At 45.5% G+C, this 27,257-nt stretch overlaps 1 protein-coding gene and 1 long non-coding RNA gene across 2 annotated transcripts in view; one reads left to right on the plus strand and one right to left on the minus strand.

The window, feature by feature from the left end:
* Window positions 1-3,324: 3,324 nt before the first annotated feature.
* LOC149334182 (uncharacterized) overlaps window positions 3,325-27,257 on the minus strand; it is a 31,031-nt gene continuing 7,098 nt past the window's right edge. The window contains exons 4-5 of the mRNA XM_089556210.1: window positions 12,590-12,670; window positions 3,325-3,461 (exon numbers count right to left, since the gene is read on the minus strand). Of these exons, the coding sequence (XP_089412336.1) occupies window positions 3,325-3,461; window positions 12,590-12,670 (218 nt within the window). The remainder of the gene's footprint in view (window positions 3,462-12,589; window positions 12,671-27,257) is intronic.
* LOC149334183 (uncharacterized) lies at window positions 15,248-26,255 on the plus strand. The gene is made up of 3 exons (XR_016284994.1): window positions 15,248-15,551; window positions 16,634-16,707; window positions 26,040-26,255. It is a non-coding gene; the product is annotated as an uncharacterized LOC149334183 (long non-coding RNA).

Here is a 27,257-nt window from a genome sequence, read left to right on the forward strand (position 1 = left end):
GCCAACTAGGCTAAACAGATACTTTCGCACGTCTACTCGGTTTCGTTACATTAAAACCCTAGAACTTTCTTACGCATTCTCAGATCGCGGGAGTGCCGCCGCGGTGGCTCAGTGGTTATGGTGCTCGGCTGCTGACCCGAAAGACGCGGGTTCGATCCCGGCCATGGCAGCTGGAATTTCTTTGGAGAAGAAATTCTAGAGGCCCGTGTACTGTGCGATGTCAGTTCACGTTAAAGAACCCCAGGTGGTCGAAATTTCCGGAGCCCTCCACTACGGCGTCTCTCATAGCCTTAGTCGCTTTGGGACGTCAAACCCCATAAACCAAACAAAACCAAATCAGATCGCGAGAGCAGAAAAGAGCAAACTCAAGGAACATAAGCTAACTACCATCCTGTCTATAAACAGCGACATTAAAAACATGAAACTATGAATGGAGTGAAAGTGAATGAGAATGAGGCGGCATATTGCTGCGGGAACGACCATTCCGCAACAAGAAAAAAACGTGATACAAGGTTGAGGACTAAGACGGATGCAAAAGGTAATTTAAACTGCTCTTATTTGGAACCGTAAACTTGATAATAAACCTATAATAATAAATAAGTTTGATAATAAACAAAAGCACAGGACAAATGTCTTTAAAACCCGATTAATTCGTCATTGGTGATCCCTATATATATAAAAAAATTTAGACATATGCACATTTACACCAAAAAAAATTACGTACACTAAGCAACGGCTGAGTTAGACTATTGGCGGGAACTAGTGGCTGGGTGGTGGCAACAGTATCTGCTTCGTGCTGACGCTTCCTGTGCTCTCGCTCTAGAGCGGCCGTCGAAACATGAGCCTTGTCTCTGTCGGACGGGAGTTCCTGATGTCGAAGGCTCGCCCTCTATGCATTTTCACCGGCGCCATTGTCACTGCTGCGAAGTCTTCACCTCACGCCGTTCCTCGGTCTGGCTACGTCATCAATCGGCTACTCGCTGGGCCGCAAGTGCAACTCTTTCTTGCGGGGACGACCTTTGCGAGCCCGACAAAGGACCGCCGACAAAGCAGCACAACAAAGCACCGCCACAGGGTCTTCTGGCCGCAGAGACGCAATCGCTATGCTCGGTGTTTCACCCAAGGTGTTCTGGCACTTTTAAAATCGGCTATTCGAGTAAGAAGAATGCTTTTTTTCGACATTGCACGGTTAACAGTGTAGCGCAACGGGATACAGCTAAGAGGTGCTAACCAGTGGGCTGCTCAACGAAAATGGAATAGTTAACTTTACAAATATTACTGTTAGTCGACTTGTTAGTTGAGCGGCATGTAGTTCACGGTAAATAATATGAAGATTAGTTTACAGGTTTTCGAAAACAGATTACTTTCGGCGCTGTGACCCAACAAATTTTGGCTACATCGCGCAGCAAGAAATGCGATTTCGCGAAGCTCGGGTTGAAAGTTACCCCGCCGGTTGCACGTAACTCATTAGACGAGTCAAAATTTGTTGGCCCGCAGAGCAGACACTAACTGTGTTTTTGAAGTTCGTAAAAAGGATATGGACATTTTTTTACGAAGGGCTACACCCTCCTTAATAAATAATGAGAGCAACATCTACAGCGCGGACAATTCTATGCCGAAAAAGCGCTGTCCTTATTAAAAAGTCTATCTAATATGGGCAGAACATCTCAGGTGAAACACGCGATATACTGAATGCCGAAGTATATCATGAAAAGTAGTTGAGAGGCCGTGAGGAGCAACCGGGGTTCAAATGCAAGCTTTGGGTGTATGGCTCTGGTTGTGCCGTAGCGGCCGAGCTTTTCGTGGTATGTGTGCACTCTGAGGGGCAAGTCAGAGGTGTGAGCCCTGATGCTACACGCAGCCGGCCCCTGTGGCACAGAAGGACCAGATGACGACAGGCGTTTGAGGGGTAGCGTAGAGGGTAGGAGTCCAAAGAAAGTAGCGACAAGCCTGCGGCGAGGCTCAAGAAGTGACAGGGAGGTAGACGCTGCTCAGGAGTGCTGTGTCCCGATGGATGAGTCGAAGATGAAAGGGCGGGAGAAATTGGCGGCGAAGGCGGCTCCACGATTTTAGGCTCTTTGGATTATTAGCGAAATTTCCCATGTTAGCAGCGTAATAAATAGATGTTTTACCTGCCGTTGTAGCTCAAGAGCGCAGAGGGTATCTTATGGAGGGAAAGAAAAGTTTAAAACTTCTCCAGGTTGCACAGATATCTTCTTTCCAGAGGCCCCTTGATGAGTAACAGGAGCGTTTGAAGTGAGGATTTTCACGGTAGGCCATCTGGTCGAGCCAATCGATGATGGAAAATAAAGCGCAGCTGCACAATTGGCAAATGAAGTGAAATTCTGTCACCCACCGGACCCATATCCACTTTTATCACGGATACCATGGGGGAAATAAAAACTGGTATGGCGCAAGAAACGGGGACACAGAAGGCACACAAAACACAGGACTGACGCCAACTTGCCTACTTGCAACTGGGGTTTATTGCACCAAACCTGCCTTTTATACCACAACCAAGCCATATCAACAAATGCGTAAACGTTGTACATATAAAACGGCAATTCATGCGACCACTCGCAATAAAGTAACGCTGATCATAACAGAATCTAATCTAAACAAAGCTTGGGAAGCCAACTTATTTTCTGGCCAGCAGAAACATCAACCAAGGCAAAAAAAAACAAAAGTTGGCGTCAGTCCTGTGTTTTGTGTGCCTTCTGTGTCCCCGTTTCTTGCGCCTTACCAGTTTTTATTGCATCATGAACCAACTCGCCCAAACTAGAGTTTTACTTGACCATGGGGGAGCCGAAACGTTGTTACATTAGTCGTTTGGAAACTAAGGTCTTATTTTAACTTCTTGATTGGAAAAAGACGCATGAACACTGTTGAGGAAGAAAACAAAGCCCAAGGTATATCGTTAAGGGTACCATGATTGTTGGCCTTTAAACTGCAATCCCCATAGAGTTAAACAAAAAAATATATGCTCCATGTGAGATGTAACTTCCCGAGACGCCAGATGGTGTGAAGACTTCTGCTTAATTTATACCACGTTGTAAGGTTTTTAGTTTTTAACGTGCGCTGATATCATGTAGCACATGGATGTTTAGTAATTCGCCTCCACCAAAACAATACCTCCGCGGTAAAAATAGGACCAGTGATGCTCGAACCAGTCGACGGACAAGGCCACCGAAGCACACAAGAGACTATAAAACTGATGCAGGAATTATTTGCAGAATAAAGCAGACACCGCGGTGAATTTAAGTGCTTTTATTTCTTACCCAAAGTGACATTTCCGCATTTGAACTCATCTTAGTGTAGATGGCACTAGGGCTGAGCGGGTATGTCCTTGCAAATATATTGGTCTCGCAAAACAGTAATTTTGCCTCCGGAGAGCTGCTTGAATTTTCGAATGCATGAACAGTCGTCCTCTTCACCCGGCACGAATTTGAACAAGTAAAGGGCTGGAAAGAAAGAAGATCAGAATAAGGTGTTTTCATCACTTGCTTAAATCATCACATTTCACAAAAGTCGGAGGCTTACTTTAGCAGTCTTTCTCGAACAAACTGAACATAAATGACAGTATTGCCTGGCATATTTACTACGGCTTGGAGCACGAAACATTGAACTGCTCTTGATTCAAGAATGTGGGACATTAGCACAGTACTGCCACGTCAGAAGACGCAATCGCTAGACATGAATGATTTGTTGAGTTTTATCGGGTTTAATGTTCTAAAACAACTCAGGCTATTAGGGACACCGTAGTGGAGGGCTCCAGAGAATTTCGACCACTTGGGGGTCATAAACGTTCACTGACATCGCACAGAACACGGGTCTCTAGTATTTCGCCTGGATCGATGTGCGAAAGCCAAGACCGGGATCGAAGCCATGTCTTTCGGGTCAGCAGCCGAGCTGCGTAACCACTGAGCCATCGTGGCAGCACTTGAATGCTTATAGTTAGTTAACGTTGTCAGTTTACTCTCTCCTACAGAGGAACAAAATATTGACTTGGAAATCAAAATGAGAAGACAAGAAAATACTGAAGTTTCAGGCAAAGTGCGCTTTCCTTCCACCTTCGCCGTCGTTTTTCCAATATTGATTGTGCTCTACGAATGCTTCTTAAAGCAATGAGACTTTCGAAATGGTTTTCAAGAGTTGGCGGCATACCAATTGTAATAAAAGCTATGGCTATACAATTTGCAACCAGTCCTAAAGGCAGACACAGCTCGCACTAGACTTTAAAACAAAATTAAAATTTTGTCTAGTATTTCTACTTTGTTTTGATCCTGATCCATAATATACCTTTTCCTTAAAATTTGTTATCTGCAGAGTGCTAAAATATTGTACGAGAGTTGCAATTAACGCTTTACACAACTGTCTCCAAAATTATGGACTCGTAAACAAATTTTCGATTTCTTGTTTTTTTTTTCGTATCCCAATGTGATAAAATTGTCACCTAGGGTTTTTTTTTTTGTTAAAACATAAGGATTAACCTAGGATATCGATTTCGGTAGCAGTTGTGTAAGTGGCATGAATTAACATGTGTAAAAAGTTTTGATCGCTTCCGCCTAACAGCTTAACGCCTGCAGTGAAATCATGCAGAAACACGTGCATGATTTTAAAAAATGCTATTTTGAGCGAAATTCGCATGACCCATCGTCTCTCCTCGACAAATAAAAGGTATGAAGAAAGCATTTCTGAAATCAAGAGTAGCCAAGTGTAATATATTTTCTGAAAACTTAAAAAAAAACATGCGCCGTTAGAAGCTTGCCAAACATAAATATCAAAATCACATGGGTGAGAAAATGAGAATAAAACCTCTAAAAACTGCGGGCTTTCCTCCAGACATGATCACAAAAAAGGAATAAAATCATCTATGAAGTCGAGAATACCCATGTTTGCAGGTTGCAAAGCCTAAAATATTATTGGGTTGCGAAATAAAAGCTCGTCATCCCCGTAACCCTCCTCTCTCGATATGCTCTCGCTACACGAAGCGCGTTATCAGTGGCGTCATCAGTTAAAGCAACCACATAGGCTTGACAGGCTCAGGATGACGTGCAACAGCTTCTTCCATGTTCGCGAGGCTTTGCAGCGGTTGAAGCGAAATATGCGAAAACGCAGGAGTCTACTTTTCTGAAGTGATATGATCCGCAATTTTCGCCAATTCCTTAGGGCATGCGAGGGCATTAGGACGATCTTCCATAAAACGAGCCTCTCGAGTGTTATGCTCAATGATTTCTGCCTTCACCCGCACAGTGTTAACAAAGATGCACTTTACTTGCTATAGCGGATCGTGTGTGACGCACTCAAAGAGGGACACTTTTCACGCTGTACAGCCTTGATTACCCCACGAGGCCTGGAGCCAACTTTTGTATAAACTTTCTCTCTCTCTCTCTCTAATCCTGACTTCCGCCTAGTGTGCGTGTGCTATCACTGAATTCCTGCTGCTTTATTGTCTCTGGGAGTGTTCGCGAGATTAAAGCGTTTGGCGCCATAATCCTGCTGCTCTCTCTCCTATCCAATCAAGTGACAGTATAATGGACTGGGCGAGCCTGCGCTCTTTCCACTGGTGTACTCGTCTACCTCATGCAGGGTTCAATGCAGTCAGCGTGAGCAGCATTTCACGTACTGGTAGGCGTAGGTTTTCTGTCACGCAGGCATTTTCTATAATCCTCAACAATTGTTGGCACATAAGACGTGAGCCATCAGGAAAGTTATGCGTCTTGCTTATTTATGGCGCTGTCTATAACAACGCCAAAAGGCAAAGAACGCTTAAATTCCGGCTTTACTACTAGTCCACACGCTGAGTGCTGTCGTGAAAGTTGGAAGGCAGAAATAGCGCATGATTCAATTATGAACTAGAAAGAATGTATTGGAGTTGCACTAATGAGTTCCTAGATAACGTCTCCTATTGAACAGTGCGATTTTTTTTTCACATTTGTTTTTATCTCTCTAGTTTTTAAGACATATCGACAAATGGATGTTATGTGTAATGGGTGGCCGGTGGTGACTGCGTGCTGAATGTATTCTGGCAGCGCCCTTTTTGGTCGAAGCAAATGAAGTTCTTTCTGGGAGATTTAAGGTCGGCCTGTACGAATATTTATTTGCGCTCTGGCCTGAAAATAGGGATTTCTCATCCCGAAGGTTCCTGTAGTATTTTCGCTATCACCAGCACCAACGTTCTTCAGCCATGTCCATGTGGCTCTGGTACTCACTGGTGAGTGTCTCGCCTTCAAGCTGTGTAACCAGCGCCGTGAGAAGTTTTAAAATACAGAAAAAGTAGTAATTCTTTCAATGTCGCCTGAAAGCTAACCATTTCATCTTTTGGTGATTTTTGTTTCAGTTCACGGCTACCCCAAAGGTAGCCGACGTTCAAAGTTGAAATGACTACGAACGTAGAGGCTCCGACTATATCGCAGTTTCTTCATGCCTCTGGCCACCTGCACTGACCTTTGACGCTTCAGCCATCGTTCGTCTGTTGACACGAAATTATAAATCGGATGGATAAAAAAAAGTTCTAAGCTATTTAGCGGACGTGGGCGAATCCAACCTGGTGACTGAGGTGAACTAATGTCTTATTCATTATTGCAAAGGATGATGTAGGCTGTCCAAATTTTCTACTCTTTTAACGCACTTTGTCAGTGCAGACAGAAGCCCTATACGCTTTAGGACGGCGACTTATCACCACACTTTTTCCTGTGAACAGCGCCGTCTGCGTACGCAACGGCGTGCGAAGGAAACAGAGTGTCAGGCCATCGTTTGTGCTCCGTGAAATGCCCCATTAGCCGACTTTACCAAGCCACTCAAGCAAGTGAGCCACACAGAACTTTTCTTCATCCGGCACTCACACTCGTCCACGATGTTTGCGGCTGTGAGAGAAATTGCACCATTCTAGTGTTCATTCATAGGAGTTGTTGAGGATTTGCGGGGTCGCAGCGGAGCACCAGAGAGAGACGACCAGCGTGGCAGGCTTCTAGTTCCGGACTGCCCGTGCCGGGCGTGCGCCCCAAGCACGCGCGGTCCATCTTTATTCTCTTTCTAGCGCGCGCTGTAACGCCGATCTTAACGCCGGCGCTTTATAGCGTCGCCGGGCGCTATAGGGCCCCCCGCCTAGACGCAACGGCGAAATGTACGCGCCGACGGGGCAGAGATGGATTAGCCACAGCGGCAAGCAGGTCTGCAGGTGGGCCGGCAACATCTGAGGGGAGCTCCTGGGGAGGTGTCTCGAGGTACGCTGGTTTGAGTCGGTCGAGGGAGACGACCTCTTGACGACCATCGAGCAGGATTGTCGCTGACTTTGTCGTCCGGGTGAGGACGCGGTACGGGCCATCGTATGAAGGGGTAAGAGGCGCCTTTACAGCGTCTCGCCCGAGAAAAACGTGCGTCGAGGAAGCAAGGGCCGGGTGCACAAAGACTTGATGGGCAGTTGAGCGAGGCGGCACTGGGCGCAGGTGCTGGAGACAGTCCTGTAGGCGGTGAAGGTATTGCAGGGGTTGGGACGAGGGAGCCGAAGGTACGAACAAGTCTCCGGGAAGCTGCAGGGAGGTACCGAAGACGAGTTCGGCCGCCGAACAGCCAAGGTCACGACGCAGGACGGCGCGAAGGCCTAGGAGCACCATAGGGAGGTGATCTACCCAGTGCTCGCGATCCAGGCGCGCAGTAAGGGCAGCCTTGAGCTGGCGATGGAACCGCTCGACCATGCCGTTGGCACAGGGATGGTACGATGTGGTGCGGCAGTGTTTAGTGCCGAGTAGCCGGGTGAGCGAAGTGAAGAGGGCGCATTCGAACTGGCGGCCGCGATCCGTGGTAACGATGCCGGGGCAGCCGAAGCGGGAAACCCACGTCGAAACGAAGGCTCTGGCAACTGTTTCCGCAGTAATGTCCAGGATGGGCACGGCTTCGGGCCAACGGGTGAAGCGGTCGACCATCGTCAGAATATACTTGTAGCCCTGAGAAGGGGGAAGCGGTCCAACCAGGTCGATATGAATATGGTCAAAGCGTGATCCAGGCGGCAGGAAAGACTGAGGGGGAGTCTTGGTATGGCGTGTCACTTTGGTGGACTGGCAAGCAAGGCACGAGCGGGCCCACTGGCGAACGTCGGTGTTAATGTTCGGCCAGACGTACCGCTGGGTAACGAGGCGCTGCGTGGCCCGAATGCTAGGATGGCAGATGTCGTGAAGGGAATGGAAAATGGCACGACGAAAGGCCTCCGGGATGAGCGGTCGCGGTAGAGCCGATGATATGTCGCACCAGAGTGATCCGGGCACAAACGGATGAGGCACGAGCTGCAGACGGAGTGCTCGAGGGTGGTCACGCAGGGCGTGCAGCTCAGGGTCTTCAAGCTGTGCCCGCGCCAGGGAGGGCCAGTCCACAGCAGGTGGAGACACGCCGATGGTGGAAATGCGTGAAAGTGCATCAGCTGCCTCGTTGTGGGTGCCTTTGATATGTCGAATATCGGTTGTGAACTCCGATATGTAGGCCAGCTGACGAAGTTCACGGGCGACGTACTTCGAAGAGTTCGTACGGAACACATACACCAGAGGCTTATGGTCCGTGAGAACGTAAAACGGCTGGCCCTCCAAGAAGTGGCGATAGTGCTGGATCGTGGAGTAGATAGCAAGCAGCTCACGGCCAAATACGCTGTAGCGAGTCTCAGCAGGCTGGAGCTTCCGAGAGAAGAAACCCAGTGGGTGCCACTCGGAGTCAATCTTCTGCTGGAGAACCGCGCCAATGGCCACGCTGGAAGCATCCACCATGATGCGAGTGGGCGCGGAAGTCCTAGGGTGGATGAGGACGACTGAATCGGCGAGGGCTTGTTTGGCAGCCGTGAAAGCGGCCTGAGCTTCGGGAGACCAGGAAATCGCAGAGGATGAGGACTTCGTGGTGCGGAGAAGGTCAGTCAAGGCGTGAAGAAGCTCGGCGCAGTGTGGGATAAAGCGCCGTGAAAAATTCACTAGGCCCAGGAACTCACGGAGCTTGCGTAGGGTAGTTGGTGCTGGGAAGTCCTTAACGGCCTGGACGTGAGAAGGCAATGGACGAAATCCCAGCGCCGAGATGTGGTGGCCCAGGAACTCGAGCTCAGAAGAGCCGAAGACACATTTCTGGGCAGTGACGACCAAGCCAAACTCTTGGAGGCGTTGAAAGAGTTCCCGGAGGTGACGCTCGTGGTCCTGTGGAGTACGACTCGCGACGAGGATGTCATCGATGTAGGCGAATACCGCCGGGAGACCACGCGTCACTTCAGCGATGAATCGTTGGAAAGTTTGAGCTGCGTTGCGTAGCCCAAAAGGCATGCGCACGTACTCAAACAGTCCGAAGGGTGTAGTGATGGCCGTCTTCGGAATATCGGCCGGCTCAACAGGGATTTGGTGGTACGCCTTGACAAGGTCCACTTTACTAAAGATCTTGCAGCCATCCAGATGTCCAGTGAAGTCTTGGATGTGTGGAAGGGGATAGCTGTCGTGGACCGTGTGAGCGTTGAGAGCCCGGTAGTCGCCGCACGGATGCCAGTCACCCGGATCTTTCTTGGGCACCAGATGGAGTGGTGAAGCCCAACTACTGGATGAAGGGCGAATAAAACCCAACTGGATCATGTGGTCGAATTCCCGTTTTGCAATAGCCAGACGCTCACCGAAGAGGCGGCGCGGGCGAGCTGCGACAGGTGGACCACGCGTGATAATGTGGTGGGTGATACCGTGCTTGGGTGGCTGATGTAAATTACAAGGCTTCGTGACCTCGGGAAAGTCTGCGAGGACTTGAGCATACGGGCATGACGGAAGCAGAGTTCGGATTCCAGTGGAAGCGACAGCTGATATAACGCCAGTGATGGAAAGGCGCGTCTTGCTGTCGATGAGACGATGGTGACGCATGCTGACGTCCAGATCAAAATGCGTCAGGAAGTCGGAACCGAGGATGGGTTGATGTACATCGGCGACGATGAAGACCCATCGAAACGTGCGCCGTAGGCCAAAGTCCAGAGTGAGGGATCGGAGACCATACGTTGCGATGGAGGTTGAGTTGGCCGCACGAAGAGTAGGTCCATGTGACTTGGAAGCACGGTCTGCTTTGGAGGCCGGCAGTACGCTGACTTCGGCACCAGTGTCGATGAGGAAGCGCAGGCCAGAAATGCGATCCATGACGATGAAAAGGCGGCCAGGTTGAAGAGCGAGGTCACACGCCGCCGTCAGTGATCTCGCTGCGCGTTTCCCGACCAGTTGCATGGTGGAGTGCAGCGGCGAGCGTTGTGCTGGAAAGTTCGGTGATACCAGCAGAGATGCGGACGGCGAGGACTGGACAAGTGCGGACCACTTGGGGAAGACGAAAGGCGGCGAGGTGTTGAGGATAAACCATGCGGGGCATGAGAGGACGTCTGAAGGGCATCGATAGAAGCGGCCAGCTGATCGATCCGGGCCTCTAACCGTGAAATGACGGCGGTCTCCGGTGGAGAAGAGAGGGCGGTGACGGAAGGAGAAACCGCGTCGTGGACTCGATCAGCGAGCTGGGCGAGGCGGTCAAGGGTCAAGTCGCCCGCAGCAGCCAAGACGAGGCGGGTGGACTGCGGCAAGCGTTGTAGGAAGAGCTGCCGCAACAGTGCGCCGTTCGGGTCTGCATTGGTTTCGCCCAGGAGCTGCCGCATGCTATTGAGTAACTGGGAGGGGCGGCGGTCTCCAAGCTCTTCGTAGGTGAGCAGCTGCTGGAGGCGCGCACTCTCTGACGCCGTGGTGCGGTCCAGGATGCCCTGCTTTAGACGCTGGTACGGAGTATCGCCCAAGGGTGCAGCGATGATGTCCGCTACCGCTTGAGCCACCTCCGAAGGCAGGTTGGAAAGCAAATGACGAAACCGAGATGCCTCCGAGGTGACGTGGTGCAGATGGAAGACGGCTTCCACTTGGGCGAACCAGGTCTGCGGACACTTGGGCCAGAATGTTGGTAGGCGGAGCTGGAGAGCTGCGACGTCCCGTGTGCGCAAGGTAGCGTCAGGCGGAAGGCCGCCTGAGGGCGGTAGGTTGCTGGGGTCGGTCATGTCTTAGGCCGGAGTCACCACTGTTGAGGATTTGCGGGGTCGCAGCGGAGCACCAGAGAGAGACGACCAGCGTGGCAGGCTTCTAGTTCCGGACTGCCCGTGCCGGGCGTGCGCCCCGAGCACGCGCGGTCCACCTTTATTCTGTTTCTAGCGCGCGCTGTAACGCCGATCTTAGCGCCGGCGCTTTATAGCGTCGCCGGGCGCTATAGAGTCTTCATGCTCATTCACACATTACTCATTGCATAACGCCTGCAAGTAAAAACTGTTTGCACTAATGGAATTCTTTTTGCGACTTCAATTAAGGATCAGCGCAAGCACTAACACAATGCTGATGTGCATACAGCGCCTTCCGAAGGGTGGTTTATCAAAAAGCGTAGAACGTGCGGGCATCCCATGGGTGCAGTTTTTTCATGGCTATTTGGTGAAGCATTGCTAAACTCAGACGACGGTTCGCTCTTCTCTATTTTTGGTGATCCCCAGCATCTTTTTCAGGTTTTTTCTTCTGTCTCCATTCTTTCTTGCACCGAAATCCACATGAGCACATGAGTTCTGTCTGTAATTTCGTACATGCAAATCAAAATAAGTTCTTGAGTTCAATAGACGCAGTATTGAAAACCCACCGAAATCTCTCATTTTCATGAAACTTTAATGAAAGGTTTCATGAAAGGTTGCTTTGTATGAATGGTATAAAAAAACTATAAACAAAGTCGACTGATTACGTTTGCTTCATTATTTTAAGGGCGCCATATTGTGCGAGGCCTATCTTCTGCGTCCTAAACAGAGCACGAACTCTCATTCGTTACCGCTCTTTCCAGTCGTAACTTTTCTATTACGTTATAATTCTCGATGTATTGTTCCAGTTTCTTCCTAATGTATGTCAGAAGATGAAGAACTCCTCAGAGAGTGGCTTGAAACTTGTGATCACTTTTCCTCATCCACACGATGAGAACGATCATGCGGAAAAGTGCTTGAGATGTCAGTTTCCTAAGCAGGAAACGGATTGGAGTTAAGCCAGAAAGCACATAACCCACGTTTTGTTATCATATTTGTCGATAACAATATCAGAGACACTAAAGAGAGGTGGAGGCCGGTTGATACTTTTCAAGCGACTTTTGATGATGAGCTACCGATTCCCAAGATTTACAGAAGGCCTGTAGGCCGAACAGACTCCTTCACCTTCGCAACAGGTTCCCAAGCATATTTCACGAACACAGAAAAAACCACATGGCAGTTTCTTGCAGAATGATCATCCTCTAACGCCTTGGCTGTTGAGATTGGGAATACCTGTTATATTCTGGCTATAAACCGCACCGCACCTCATCTCTGTCAAAATCGGAGGTACAAACGGTAAAAAACCTCTCTCTGGTGTCTCCCTAATGCTGCGATGAAGGGTCAAAAACATTTAATACTATAGCACACCAAGGTACATCATTGTTTCAATCATCTCGCAGCATTTTTTTGAGGCCGCCTTGTTTCACCACATTTTTTGGTCTGGTTACAAATTACGTGGCATGTATTCGAAACCAGGAAACGCGTTGCAGTTTGAGATATGGTGAGCTTGGTACTTACTCTGGCCGGTGCGGTTTGACTGCCCAACGAAGCAGTTTCCCGGCTCAATATAAAGAATGTTTTGAATGTCCTTCTCTGTCTCTGGAAATGAAAAGGAAGACCGCAAAAATATTTTTTTTCGGGAATGTCTTAGTCATAGCAGAAAAGATTGTTCTACCAAAATATTAAGAACGTGCGTGGCGCTTTGGAACTCATAAGCTGTGCGTCAATGGGAAGATATCTTCGCCGCCCTGTTGAAAATTCCAGCAAAAGTCAAGTTGGAGAAAACGGTGGGCCGAATGGAAGTGTTGGTTTCCATGTTGGAGAAAACGGTGGGCTGATTGGAAGTGTTGGTTTCCACGCTGGGTGCTGTTGGAGCGAATGGGAGAGATGTTGGATGCACTAATGGCGACTTTGGGCCACCCTGGATTGAGTGGAAATTGTGGTGGCTGCACTGGCACTTCCAGTAAACAATATTGGGCTGAATGGAAACCACACTGGACACTTCAGTGAACACGGTGGGACGGGATGGGCTTGGTGGTATCCATCGTGATTATCTCGGTGGGCCTGGCAGGCAACACTGGACTATGTGGAAACCACGGTGGGAGCCTATGGATGTGTACAGTCGCGAGCAAAAAATATTAGCACAGATCACTGGCGATCAGAATTCGTATATCTCACCACGCGGCGCTGCGGTAGGCAGAACTGCCTAACGGGCCGTTTCCATGTTTGCAGCCTACGGGGGGGGGCGGCAGGAAGTAAGCTTTATCAAGCGTGCACCGCCCGAGCGTTGAAGTGCCGACCCTACGTGACTGTGCTTGCGGAATTTATTTTGGCTCGGTTATCATGAGCACAGATGGCTTCTTTTTATTACTGTTTTTTTATGTCCGCGATGGTTTGTCAAAAGGAACTCGCGGGAACAATATATGATAGCGCTGCTTTTAGTCAGCAGTTTTGCTGTCCGTGGCAGTCCGCTAATTTGCTGTCCGTGGCAGTCCGCAGTAATTTTACTGTCCGTGGCAGACCCCCTTAATACTGTAGAATGGGAACGGCCCGGCACTCCCGTTATCAGCCTCTCCGCCACCCGCAGTGCCAGGCGTTGTCATTCCGGCGCTCTGGTGTTCCGTCATGTGTGCTAATCTTTTTTACCCACGACTGTACCTACTTGTTTGGCATGGCACAAACCATGGATGTATTTGAATGGCCGATGCTGGGCAGCAGATACTGCATGCATGTGCCTATATGGTTGACAAAATGAAACTCATCAATGCACTAACAATCTCAGTGGGTCAAATCCATCAAACGTACAGTCTTTGTCAAAAGTAACCAGGCTGCATGGTTGTATAGTGGAGCCCTTGTGTTATTCCTAAGGATCAAAACGTGTTGGAAGGTAATAAGACCCTCAGTCCTTACCTTTAGCTACCATTCCAGCTTTAGGGAAGCTGTGAGGGATCCACTGTACGAGCTAGAAGCAAACCATGCAGCCTGGTTACTTTTGACAAAGACTGTACACTTGGCACTTTATGCTGTTAGAATAAAAACTGCAAGACAAATTTCTCTTTTTTACACGTGCATTTGTTGACTTGACAGTTTCAGAAAATTTTTTTAAAAAGTAACGACTTATATACTTGGGCTTAGATTATCATTAGCAAAATATTTGAGAAAAAGTTTAACTTCATTGTTCACAAAATAATAAATTGCAGGTTTGCAGAGCCCTGCATGCCTGAATCCGAACACTCAATTTCATTCAGAAAATTTTATTGAGCGTGCATTTCAAGACATATACTAATTCAATTAACAAATTGTTAACCACATAGCTGGCCACAGCTTCTTTGTAGAAGGGTTACGAATACAAATATATACACAGAATATTTCGACAAGGCTGCACTCTTATACATGCACCTCGGTACACAATTACCAGTACAACACTGTTTTTCAAAATAGAAATGCAGATATATATAAACTCAATATGAGGATATAAATTACACAGCATATTTCATACTAAGAATTGATTTGGTTTTCACGTTGGATGAGAAACTCCACTATAAAAAATGCACACCTTCACTGTAGTCTCAAGAAAGCATATACCGTGGAGGTTGTTCTCTCGACGCGCGTTTCAACGCTGCCGCCTCTCACGTCGTGCTGCCGATCAAACAGCGTCACCATGTTTTTACGACAACCTACTCTCTACGACTGCTACGTTGGGTATTTTGTTAGCCTTGCTGATCTCCCATCAATATAAAAAAAAACTTCCCCATACAAACAGAAATCGGCATGTAATTTCGTGAATGAGCAAAGCAGCAAGCCATACTGCCGTGAGAACTCAGGCATTTTTCAACCGCAGCGCAAGCAACAGGTCGTTAATTCGCGCGTTTCTACCAGTGGTAATTGCTCGCAATCGCTGCAATTTCTGTGGATGCCGATACGGCTGAATACCCAATAAAAATACCAAAAATAAAATAAAAAGTAGGATACAAGCTTTTTCACAACGAAACCGAAACAAAAACTGGTTGTCACCGCCAGGTGGCTGCCGGTAGCTGTTTTTCTGTATAACCCTCATGGCGGTTCGGGTGCTGCGTCGCGTTCATCGCGCTTCGGCGCTTGCTACAATTCGGTACTTGGATTGTGAGCCGTCGTGAACTGTGTTGTGGTTTGCGTGTGTTTCTTCTTGCTCAAGGGTGCACAATCGCGTAGTGCTGTCGACGTAGCCTATTCGAGGCAAAGTGTCATTTTTCTGGTCTCTCTAACTTTTCAGTCTGTGCGCTTCTTTGTGTAGTCCAGGATGGGTGTCCAGGCACAAAGACGCGCGGGCAGTGTCGCGGTGGAAATGTTCCAAATAAGGCCCGGAATATTTTCTTCTGTGTGACTACGTGGTAGAGAGTGCCGGCTACGTAGCACTCGTGCTGAAATCTCACTGGTTGGTGTAGTGCCCGTGACACGAAGGCAAACAGCGTTCTGCACGACTACGCAATCATCTGAAAAGGTAAGCAGTACTCGTGCATTATCCGAAGCATATAATGCTGGAACGGTGACCTGTCGTACTGCTGCAGTATTCGTGTTCAATGCTATAAAAAGCGTTTAAGGCGCTTTTGTTGTCGCCGCGGTGAGTTGCTCTGCCAAGAATTGTCGCTGTCGGTACTTGTTTTGGCGAAGGGGATGCGACCGTGCGTGCGCTAGCTTTGCATGATTTTGGTATGCGCATGTTTGCGCGTTTTGTTTCTTGTTGAGCACAGATTTGTCCTCGTATATGCCTCGTTCTACGCATTTCTGCCAATGCTTGTTCACACCACCGCGCACGTTTCAAGGACCGGCACTTTGGCTGTGCGTAAAATGTATGATTGTCTTTCAAGATAGCGTTAGCACTTTGAGGGGGATTGAAACACTTTTTATTCGCCGCGGTTTTTGCTTGGCCCTAGACTGTTGAACCTTAGGTCGTGGGGTCGATCCTGATGGCAGTAGCCGCATTTCGATTTAGGTGAAATGAAAAAAAGAATGCCCCTGTGCTGTGCGATGTCAGCTCACGTTAAGAAATTCTAGGTGGTCTAAATTAATCCGGAACCCTCCAATACGATCAGTGCCCATTTTCCGCATCTGAATTCAAACCCCACTATAAAGAAAGCACTGTCTCAGGTTGCAGTTACCAACGAAAGTTAATTTCCGGCCGTCAGGATCTAATTTTTAAATGAGTATGTGAAGATTTTTTTTTTATGATACCGATAGCGTTTCTGGCTACCCAGAGTATAGGATCTTGCATTTTGATCACTCTGCTGTTTGAAAATTGGTTTCTGAGGAAAACAAGTGACGCAATAATTGTCTCAGTTATTACGATGTTTATCTACGCTTTCGAACGCAGATTTGTTTTGCTCATAGCAAGATTCCTTTACTAGCGCTAGGGGAACTGATGCATTTTAAACAGGGTAGTTTTCCTTTGTATTGAGGCGTATACTTGGGCAAGTATATTTTTCCTGATCTTTTTACATTCATGTGATATTCACTGTTGGACCGAGTTCGCATGCTTGTTTTTGTACTCCTGTCATAGTGATAATGGGAAATTGGTATCCGCAGGTGGCGCATCTGTCTTCCAGTCCGAGTCAATGGCATGGATTTTGTGGCCACCAGATGAAGTCAAAAGCTGTGTTGTAAGTTGTTACTGCATTGTGCTTTGTTCTTGTGGTTGCCATGAAATGTTCTCTTACTTTCATTGCTCTTTTCCTTAATGCTACTGCTTGGAGCAGTTTGGATAGCTCTGGCCTGATATGTTTACATGTTTATATGAGTAATATTAGTTGGCTGTCAGAATGGGCCGGTTGCAGGCCATTTGAAGTTTTACATTCAATATTGCTCGTCTTTTAACCGTTGCATTCTATGCATGAAGTGCGAAATGTCTGCATGTTTTTGGCTGCATTATGTGATACTATTTGACTACGAATATTAACATTATGATGCATGTGTGTTAACTTAAATATGTGTTTTTATGCCACTCATCGCAGGTCACAGATGTAAAAGAAAAAGTGCACACATGAGAACTGGTTTCATTACTGCTGCCTTGTTTTTGCTAAGCATGGAGAGCTGAGCTAATTGGTTCTGGGTAGAATTATGAGACATCATTCCAGTGTACAAAAACACATGAACGAAGAGAGTAGACTCCATAGACCCCATACTTCAACTGAGGTTGATTTCACAACATGAGCTTTTTACATGCAAAGTGGTACTAGTGACCCCTGTGGCTGAAAAGTGTTTCCCCGACCAGGTAACAATTATTCAATGTTGCAAAAACAAAAACATAGGCGTAAGGTTAGCTTGTCACTCAAGTTGAATGCATTGGCGTGACTAAACATTGCCTACCTGGCTGACCCAACACACATTTGCGTTGAGATAATCTATTTCTTTTTCTGCCTGCCTGCTCCAGTCGCCTTACTTCGGCATTGACGCTGTCACGACTCTGTGACAGCATCAATGCGCAAGTAAGGAGACTGGAGCAGGCAGTTTTCACAGGAGAAATTGTAGCCTTAGTGGTAGAAAGCCAGGTTCGAGAGATGAAGTGTGCTGGGCAGCGCAAGCCGGAAGACAACGCACATTCGCAACAGTGACCTGTCATTGTGCCGTATTGCCATCAGGTGTCACACCGCCTCAAGAAGGCCAGTGACAAACACGATGTACATGTTGTATTTTCAGCTTGGGAAAGCTGGGATGCATGTGCCACCTGATAAATGACGTTACGAAAAAGCCTGCCTACAAAACTAAGCACACCAAACCCCTCGTTAAACATGAGGTTGACATGGTGTACAGCATCCTCCTTGCCTGTGGCAAACATTACATTAGACAGACGAGGCTTGCATCAATGAACGCTTGCTTGAACATTGCAGGACAGCTGATTCATTAAGTGGCAGAGGTCATTTAGCTGAGCACATTCGCCTTTGCTCGCACAAGCGAGCATGCAAGGCGTTTTTGAAAGAAACACATGCCTTGTGCAAGTTTAGCACTTGAAAGGGCTGGGAAATTTTTTAAGCCTTTTGTATCTCTGTTGAAAAAGAGAATTACGTCAGCAGCCCTTCTGCAGCGCTCCAGAGAAAGAAATAGATTATCTGGAGGCAAATATGTTTGTTGGGTCAGCCAGGTAGGTGATGCATAGGCGTGCCAATGTGTTTAATGTGAGTGGCAAGATACCTTTACCCCTGTTTTTTTGTGTTTTGGTTTTTGCCGTCCTGAATAATTGTTATCTGGTGGCGGAAATACTTTTCAGCCCCAGGGATCACTAGTACCCCTTTGCACATAAAAAGCCTGTGTTGTGGAATAAACCTCAGTTGAAATATGGTGTCCATGGAGTCTACTCTCTTCATCCGTGTGATTTTGTGTGCCGGAATGATGTCTCATAATTCTCCCTTGTTTTCAGTGAATAAGGAGGGCTTCTGGTGTCTCTTTTTTTTGTATGTGATGGTTATAACAAAGTGGCTACCCATAAACTGTCATTTTGGGCTTAATTGAAGGATCCTTGGGAATTTGTTTGACAGCATATTCCATGGGCACTTTCTTGAGAAAAATCAGTTATTTGTTTCCCATTTCACTGCATTAACCATTGCTTCTCATCATGTCTCGAAAGTCATTGATAAGCACAAGCTTTCGAGTACCTGAGGGCTGTGTGAGAAGCCTTCTGACATACTTTAAACTACTGAGGATATCTGAAGACAGATTTTACCAATAATTGTTAGCCAATCCAAACCTCTTGGTTCTATCCCTGACAACCTGAAGCTGACCTGTCAATAATTAAGGCTGGAAACCGTTCTGATCCCCAAACTGTTCTCCTATTTTATTGATGTGCATTTTGCATGAACTGTTAGAGCACGAAATGAGTCCGCATATTACTTGCCACCATAATTCAAACTAATATTTCTATACCAGTCATCACGGCTCCCATTCTCTTTACTAATGTGCAATCCAACTTTTTGAATTCACAACAGATTTTCACCCAAATTTAGATTCTTTATTTTAGGCAAGTGTCATCGACTTGAATTTCTCCAAAGCTTTTCATGTTTGTCATTATAACCTTTTAGCTACACTCTCATGCTTGAGCCTTCATTCTTTGATATTAGTGTAGATTCATTGCTTCCTGTTCTACGGCTGGCCTTAAAAAACTATTGTACTTCTTCTCTTATGAAGCCCAGCATATCAATATGCAAAATCATAAGGCGTCCCTCATCCTGAGTCACTTTGGGATGTTAAACCCCCATAAACCAAACCAAGCACATTACTAAAGTACATTAATATTAGCCATTCAATAACAGTCTTTGTCTTTATGTCCCAACCTTGTCTTTATGACTGCATTATTCTGAAGGATGCCCCAACTATCTCAGCTTTTGCAAGACGGATGAATGGTCTTGTTTGTAATTCATCGTGTCAAAACAGCGCAAAGAAGAGAAAGATGAGGAAGGAATGCGACGGTGCGAGTGCTGACTTTCAAGAAGGTTTATTGGAAAGCACATCAAAATATATACACTGTGGCCTAAAAAAAGAATGAAGAAAGGGCGCCTTGTAACATTCACTTTGGATCTGTCAAAAACAAAACGAAAGTTGAATATGAAGCATTTAAGAGCATGAACTCTTTCTTAGGGAGTGATAAAGAAGGTGTGTTAACACATTGATTGCGTTTTTTCTACAATTTCAGTGGCCTCGATCATCTCATGCACAAACTTTTCTGTGTCTGTCTAGCACAATGCAGCACAAGAAATTACGCCTCACAGCATAAAGGATGTGGCAAACGATCGCAGTCGCGACAAGGAAACATCAGATTCCCCCTGCTAGCTTTGTTCACATCGTAACGGTGGTCTTTTGACCTCTCATTGGCACCTCTGCTAGTTTCTTGCTGAAGTTGATACATTAGCCAGATGGTTCAACTTTAGATTATTACATAGTTTCTTGGCTCTGGACATTGCTATTAACAAATCAGCTGTTGTGTGACACTTGAACTCAGAATTAACTGCCTCCGTTGCCTTGGACAGAAAGACGCCTTTAGACATGACCACAAAACCACCTTCTTTATCAGCAGTTGAATGCGATAGGGCCCACCGTCTTAAACCCGTTACAGTTCAGCCTGCGGGCAAGTTCCTGGCATGGTTCAAACCACGACACCCCATCAACCAACGCCCCCTGAAACACACCTGTCACGCTCAGGTCCAGGCACAGGAAGGCAAGACGTCAAAGTATGGCAAACAGCTCCAGAATAGTCCTCTTCGAAGGAACAATGGCAAATTTTGGCCCGTATATGCTTCAAGCAGCAGACGAGGCAGCAACTCAGTGTCAACATTGTGCACCTTGTTTTCAGACACTCGTGCCTTGGCTTCTCTGCTCCGGGCTAGTGAGCGCAAAGTGGCATTCCAGATGGCTTTCACCTGGTCAACGGTGCGTGACACCGTCAACCAGCCACTCCCTGGCTTGTTTTCAGGCACAAGAGTTTGACAACAAGGTGCACACCTTCAGCTTGGAGTCGCTGCCTCGTCTGGTCCTTGAAGTGCTTATGGACCAAAATTTTCCGTTCCTCCGAAGAGAACTATTGTGGAGATGCTTGCCATGGTTTGACGAGTTGCCTTTTCCACGCACAGACCTGAGTGTGACAGGTGTGTTTCGGGATGTTTTGATGCAGTGTCACGGTTTGAACCCTCTTTAGGAACTTGCCCACAGGCCGAACTGTGTCGTATTTAAGAGGGTGGGCCCTCTTGCTTTCAACTGCTGATAAACGGTGGTTTTGTGGTCGTATCGAAAGGCGCCTTTCAGTCCAAGGCCACAGATGCAGTGTATTCTGAATTTGAGTGCCACTTACTATCTGATTTGTTAAAAGCAAAATCCAGTGCAAAGAAACATTAACAATCTAGAGTTTAACCATCAGGCTAATGCCATCAACTTCAGTAAGAAAAATTGTCCAGCTATCTTCTTTACCGCAAAGACCCATAAAGGTGACTGCTCCTTGAGGGTTGTAGTTTAAGAGAATGGAACCTGTCAGAAACAAATCGCCTTCTCTTTGCGACATAAAATTAAGTTGCTGAGCATTGATGACTCCTCTCGTGTCAGATCTGCAGAGAAAGTAACGCAGTTTCTACACAATAACTCTCGCACCAGTTTCATGGGGTGCTATGTTGACATCAAGGATTTATATTACGCCATCCCTCAATCAGGATCAATAATGTGTTGAAGAATTCATTAACCTAAATGGAGCAGTGGCATTCCAAACGTCTCAGGCGTTTTGGTGAATAATTTTGTCGCACTTTTAAGCTCATACCTTCAGTCCATCTTTATTACATTTCAGAATAGCTTGTTTTTGCAAAAAAAACTATTAGCGCCGCTGTTACGTGGCTTATTGCAGGATCTCCAATCCTGACGAAGCATTGTCTAAGGTGAGAGAGGAGTTCAGTCAAAGCCTCAGTCCACTTTGAATCACCACTGAAATTATAGAGGATAATATGTCATCACATTTATTGGATCTCAATCTTGGGTGGTTACACTTGTTGGGCTTACGAGCCAAGGGAAAACAAGCTACTTTTACCATTTTCTTCGGTTCAGTCTAAGCTGGTCAAGAGGTGTCACTAACATTTGCTTCAAAAATTCCTTAATGAAATCCTGTTTGATTGCCATGACATCCAGTTTTGCCCAGCTCATATGCCGTTTGTCCTTTACTGGATATTCAGAACCTTTGTCAGTGTCTTTAGCCGATTGCTTTAAGCAGAAGTTGAAACATTCTTTTTGTGCCCCCGTCGAGACTGTAACTCCCAAAAGGAAGTTTGTACGTACCTTTCCCTACATCCACAATTGGTCGCACCGGTTAAATAGGCAGTCGAGTTGGCGTCGATATTGTTTTTCTAACCCTATGAAGTTTCAGTACCTGTAGTCAACCGAGATTATCCATCAGAGTCTCTTCGTGCACTGCACAGAAGACATAGTGTGTTCGAACGCCTTGAAATGCGGCTATGTTTACATTGGGAAAACAGGCAAGTGTGTCACTGAGAGGTTTAAAAGACCACCACGACGATGTGAACAAAGCTTGCGGGAGAACTTTGATGATTCACTGTCGCAATTGCAATTGTTTGCCAGATCCTAAACGCTGTGAACCGGAATTCATGTTCTGCATTTTGCCTGACAGACACAGAAAAGTTTGTGCGTGAGATAATCGAAGCCACTGAAATTTAAAAAAAAACCGCAATCACTGTGTTAGCACACCTTCTTTATCGCTTCCTAAGGAAGAGTTCATGCTCTTAAATGCTTCTTTGTCAGTTTTTGTTTTGTTTTACACTCATGCAATGTGGTTGACACAAGGTGCCCTTTGTTCGTTGTTTTTTTAGGCTACAGTGTATATATTTTGACGTGGTTTCCAATACACATTGGCGATAGTAAGCACTCATGCCATCATATTTATTCCTTCGTTGTCCTTGTCTTGTCTGCATTGTTTTGTCACAACGTATTGACCTCCTTTCCCACCTCTAGGGTTAATGGTATGGAGAAACCTTAACCAGATGCAGCCCCACATACTTGGAGCATGTCACGATACATGCTGCTGGCACCACAAGGGCACTCGGGTTTATCAGGAGATGTCATGATCTGTGTGCTCTTGCCATGCTGCGCAGTTTATGCATAAAAATTTTATTGATTCCAAACTGAACTATTCCCTAGCTCTTTCAATTTTGCACCAAACTGTTTGATGCTACGCCACCAACTCCCTTTAATCCAACAGCGACACTTGGTACAGCATATGTGTAATCAGTCATCTCATTTGACCACCAGACATCACTGCATAAAAGGGGAAACGCTCGTTTAGGTGTGTTCCATATACTCTACAATACTTTTCCACAACTTAATGTTAAATGTTGCTGCCCCGCTTCAGACCAGGATGCCATCACAACTAAATCAAGAAATTTTTCCTGTTCCCATTGAAGAATAAATCAAATCAAAGTTTATTTCCCATCTAGCACTACAGATGGAGGAATCGTAGAAAAAAGCTGCCCTTGGGCAGCTTGACGAGTCTACAATCCTTATTATTGACAGGGAGGCAACACAAGAGTTTATACAATTTTAAAAAACAAGCACATTAAGGAAGCACCGGAGAATACACGAAACAGCAATATGTATACATAATGAAACTTAAACAATGTTATGCAAAAACAAATTATGTAGTTCATGACGTGAAAAAGAAAACAAATCGAGGTTAATGTGGATATACCTATTTAGAAGAGATGGAAGTGTGTACTGAAGGCATTCCCTACCAAGATTTAGTCGAGGTGTTGGCACTGTCCATTCTTCGCCACGTCTTGTTGGATAGACTGATTCTTTTTTCCTTAGTTCTGCAAAATTTTTAAGATTTGTTACATTCTTCTTGATTTCTGTTTTAAAAGTAACACTGAGGCGATATTTATAAAGATTATGTGCTTTAATAACTCTGGAACGACAAAAGAAAGCTGCACTGGGATGTCGGAACGGTAAATTATATGCATTTCGGAGATATCTTTTTTGCATTAAATGAATACGTTCAAGGTTAGTGAATGTTGTAGTGCCCCACACCAACTGGCAATAGTTTAAATGCGAGTTGAATATTGAATTGTATACCAGCATCTTAGTTTTTGTGGGAAGTATGTATTTTAGACGGCCTATAACACCAGTGATTTGAGCTATTTTTTTCAAGATATAATTGACATGATAATCCCATGACATACTGGCAGAAAATATGACCCCAAGGCATTTAAACTGCTCAACAATTTCTACAGCCCGCGAGTTTAATATAATATTCTCGTGCAGTGGGATAACTTTATTTTTCGGCCTAAATATGACAGCTTTGGTCTTACTCTCATTTATTTGCATCAGGTTAACTGCAGACCAGACCTCAAGAGGCATTGTGGCATTACATTGTTTGATAAGTTCATGAACATTTTCACCCGAAAAAAATACGCTCGTATCGTCTGCATAGATGGAAAACTTTGTATTATCGCTAATGTTGACAATATCGTTTCGGTAAATATTGAAGAGTAGAGGCCCTAGCGTACTGCCTTGGGGGACACCGTAGAAGAGCGGCTTCGGTTCAGACTGTATACCATTTATGTACACCACTTGCTGTCTAAACGACAAATAAGAACTTAACAATGAGAGCGCTTTTCCTCGGATACCATAGTAGTGTAATTTATTTAGTAAGATTTTATGATTTACCAGGTCAAAAGCCTTTGAGAAGTCCACAAATACACCAATGACAATAGATTTGTTTTCAAGTTGCTTTATTATATATTCCTTTTGTTGGAGTAATGCAAGTTCAGTGGATTTGCTTTTGCAGAAGCCAAACTGAAATGGTGTTAGCAAGTTAAATTTATGGATGAAATTTGACATTCTTAGATGCAGCATTTTCTCAAATGCTTTCGAAAACACTGGCAAAATAGAGATTGGTCTGTAGTTGGCGAGGGCGTTGCGATCTCCTTTTTTGTAAAGAACAACAACTTTTGCTAATTGCATTTTTTCCGTAAAAACTGCAGTTTCTAAACAGATGTTAAAGATGTGAGCAAGTATGGGAGCAATTATGTCAACTACATGCTTGACTGGCCGTATTTGGATATCATCAATGTCACAGCTACTGCTATTGTTAAGATTTGTTATCACCGACACTACTTCGTCTACCGTGACTGGGTGCAGAAAAATTGTTTCATCATTCTGAATTCGAACATATTTGCAAGCGTCAGATCCGGCAGCACGTGTTATAGCACGGGTAGCCAAGCTCGTTAAAAAAATATTGAATACATTAGCCAGTTCGACGCCAGAAACTTCCTTTCCATCAATATTTAATTTTGTTAATGCAGTGCGTGAACTGTCCCGCTGCAGAAGTGTATTTAATCTCGACCATAGTACACCATTTCGAGCATTCTTAACATCTAGAAGTGACACGTGATAGGCTGTTCGTGCAGACCGCAGTTTTTTAGTCAATTTGTTCCTATATTTCTTAAATACCGCAAGGTCCTCAACCTTCCGGCTGCTCAAAAATTTTCTGTACAGCTTGTCTTTCATTTGTATTTCTCCGCGAAGCTCTGGCGTTACCCATGGCTTGCGGATTCTGCGACTTTTCACGCGTGTTACAAGAGGAAAGCAGTCGTGATATATCTGTTTACAGCAATCGACAAACGTATTATAGGCAACATTTGCATCATGAAGTTCAGCTATCTTACTCCAATATACTTTCATGAGCGCATCCCTAAAGGATTTCAATGATGATTCTGTAATAGCTTGGTATGTGATTGATGTGGACTTACTTCCTATTGTACTAGTGTTCTCAATGCAAGCAAACACAGGAAGATGGTCACTAACACAACAAGATAAAACACCAGAAAAAGCATTCAGCTGCATAGAGTTAGTAATAATTAAATCGAGAACAGAATGGCCTTCGCTTGTGATTCTACCTCACCACATTTTCATTGCATGTGGTCCCTCAAAATTATGGAAATAAGTGATATCGCTTGGAGCATTGACACTGGTTTGTTTTACCTTTTCTTTGCTGCTGTTTTTATTTTTTGCAACTGATGTATCAATGGATTGTATGCCTCTTTTCGTAGTGTATCGTCTGCGACATCTCAGCTGTGCTACTGCAGTCACCCTTCTGATGTTACCTTTATATTGTCCCTCTTATTAATACCCCACTAAAAGCCTTCAGAGGACAAAAAACGATGGCTTTTTTATTTTGCTCATTATGGCACACGTCAGGCTTATGTTTAGGGATATAGGAGAGGCCTTTGTCTTGCAGTGGTGCTAGTTATGCTGCTGATGATGGTACTTAATGACGAGCATATGATATATTGAATAAGAACCTCAAATTATTTTTCTTTTTGAGTGCGAATAGCTTCAGTGGTTCTTGATTTAGGCTCACTTTATTCCTGTGGCCACAATACTTTTTTAGCACTCTAATACTGGCAAGAATAAAAACTTGTGGATCCTAATTCTTTCATTTCAATCTTTTCTGCAGAGTGCATCGCCCAGTTTTCCCAAGCCCTCATGCACCGGTGGTATGTTGGGGAGGAGGGATAACCACAAACTTGACAGGACTGAAGATCGAGAAGAGGACAGGACGAGCGGTGGTACATCAACAAGGCTGTTTCATGGGGCCCAGCTGCATTGACAAGTGGCTAAAGAAGAGCAAGAGGAGCATGAACACAAAATAAAACTGGCTGTAGGAGCTTCATCTATTTTGAATTTTGCTGTCTCATTGCGACAGACATAACATTGCTGCATGGCCCCTGCCCCAACATCTCCCAGTCATTCCAACATGCCCAGTTATTCCAACATGCCCAGTCATTCCAACCTGCCCCAGTCATTCCAACCTGCCCAGTCATTCCAACATGCCCAGTCATTCCAACATGCCCAGTCATTCCAACATGCCCAGTCATTCCAACATGCCCAGTCATTCCAACGCATTTTCCATTACCATAATCCACCAAGGTTTCCAGTGTTGGTTTCCAATATTTACATCATTGCCTTTTTTTCCAATAGGGCGCCAGTATTTCTTACCATGTAAAGCCTTACTGCTTTGCGCTTGCCAAGTTCGCACCAGCTGCACATTTAACCATATCTTCTCTATGTTCTCACTCAGTGAAAACTAATACGTTTGGAATATACGGCGGGATAATTACATTCTATTTTAAACATACTTTGTTTTCATGAATACCCTAAAATATGTAGGAAATAGGTTTCTGAAATTTCAAACTTCGAATTCTTAAAATTTGACAAAAATGCCTAACCTAAAAAATTCTTCGCGCACGTTTCAAATATATGAAACAATATGTATGCGGTCTTAGTACCTTGTCAATGTATTAAAAGTATACTCTTGTAAATGTGATTTTAATTCGTCCGAGGTATACTTCAGTTATAACAAAAGGGCAGTCATTTAAAGCGTATATGCAGCACACTTCGAGCTGCTGTAGAGCAATGTAGTGCTCGAAATCGTGTTTCGGGAAATGGCATTTGCATGTTGGCAATATTACCGCAAATCTTTTGTAGTATTTGTTTGGTCAGTCTTCAAGGCTGCCGGCAGGCCGCTTTACCGTTTTTTTCTTTGTGATGCAAGACGCACCCAGATTTATCTCAATTCATCGCATCCAGGCGGAGCTGATTCTATGTTGTACCAGAAAGTTCTAGTAACTTTCCAAGCTTTATCTCGAAAGTTCGCTATCAGCTTTAAAAGGAG

Source organism: Amblyomma mixtum, chromosome 8, assembly GCF_055824585.1.
Source record: "Amblyomma mixtum isolate Tamu chromosome 8, ASM5582458v1, whole genome shotgun sequence".
Taxonomy (NCBI): Eukaryota; Metazoa; Arthropoda; class Arachnida; order Ixodida; family Ixodidae; genus Amblyomma; species Amblyomma mixtum.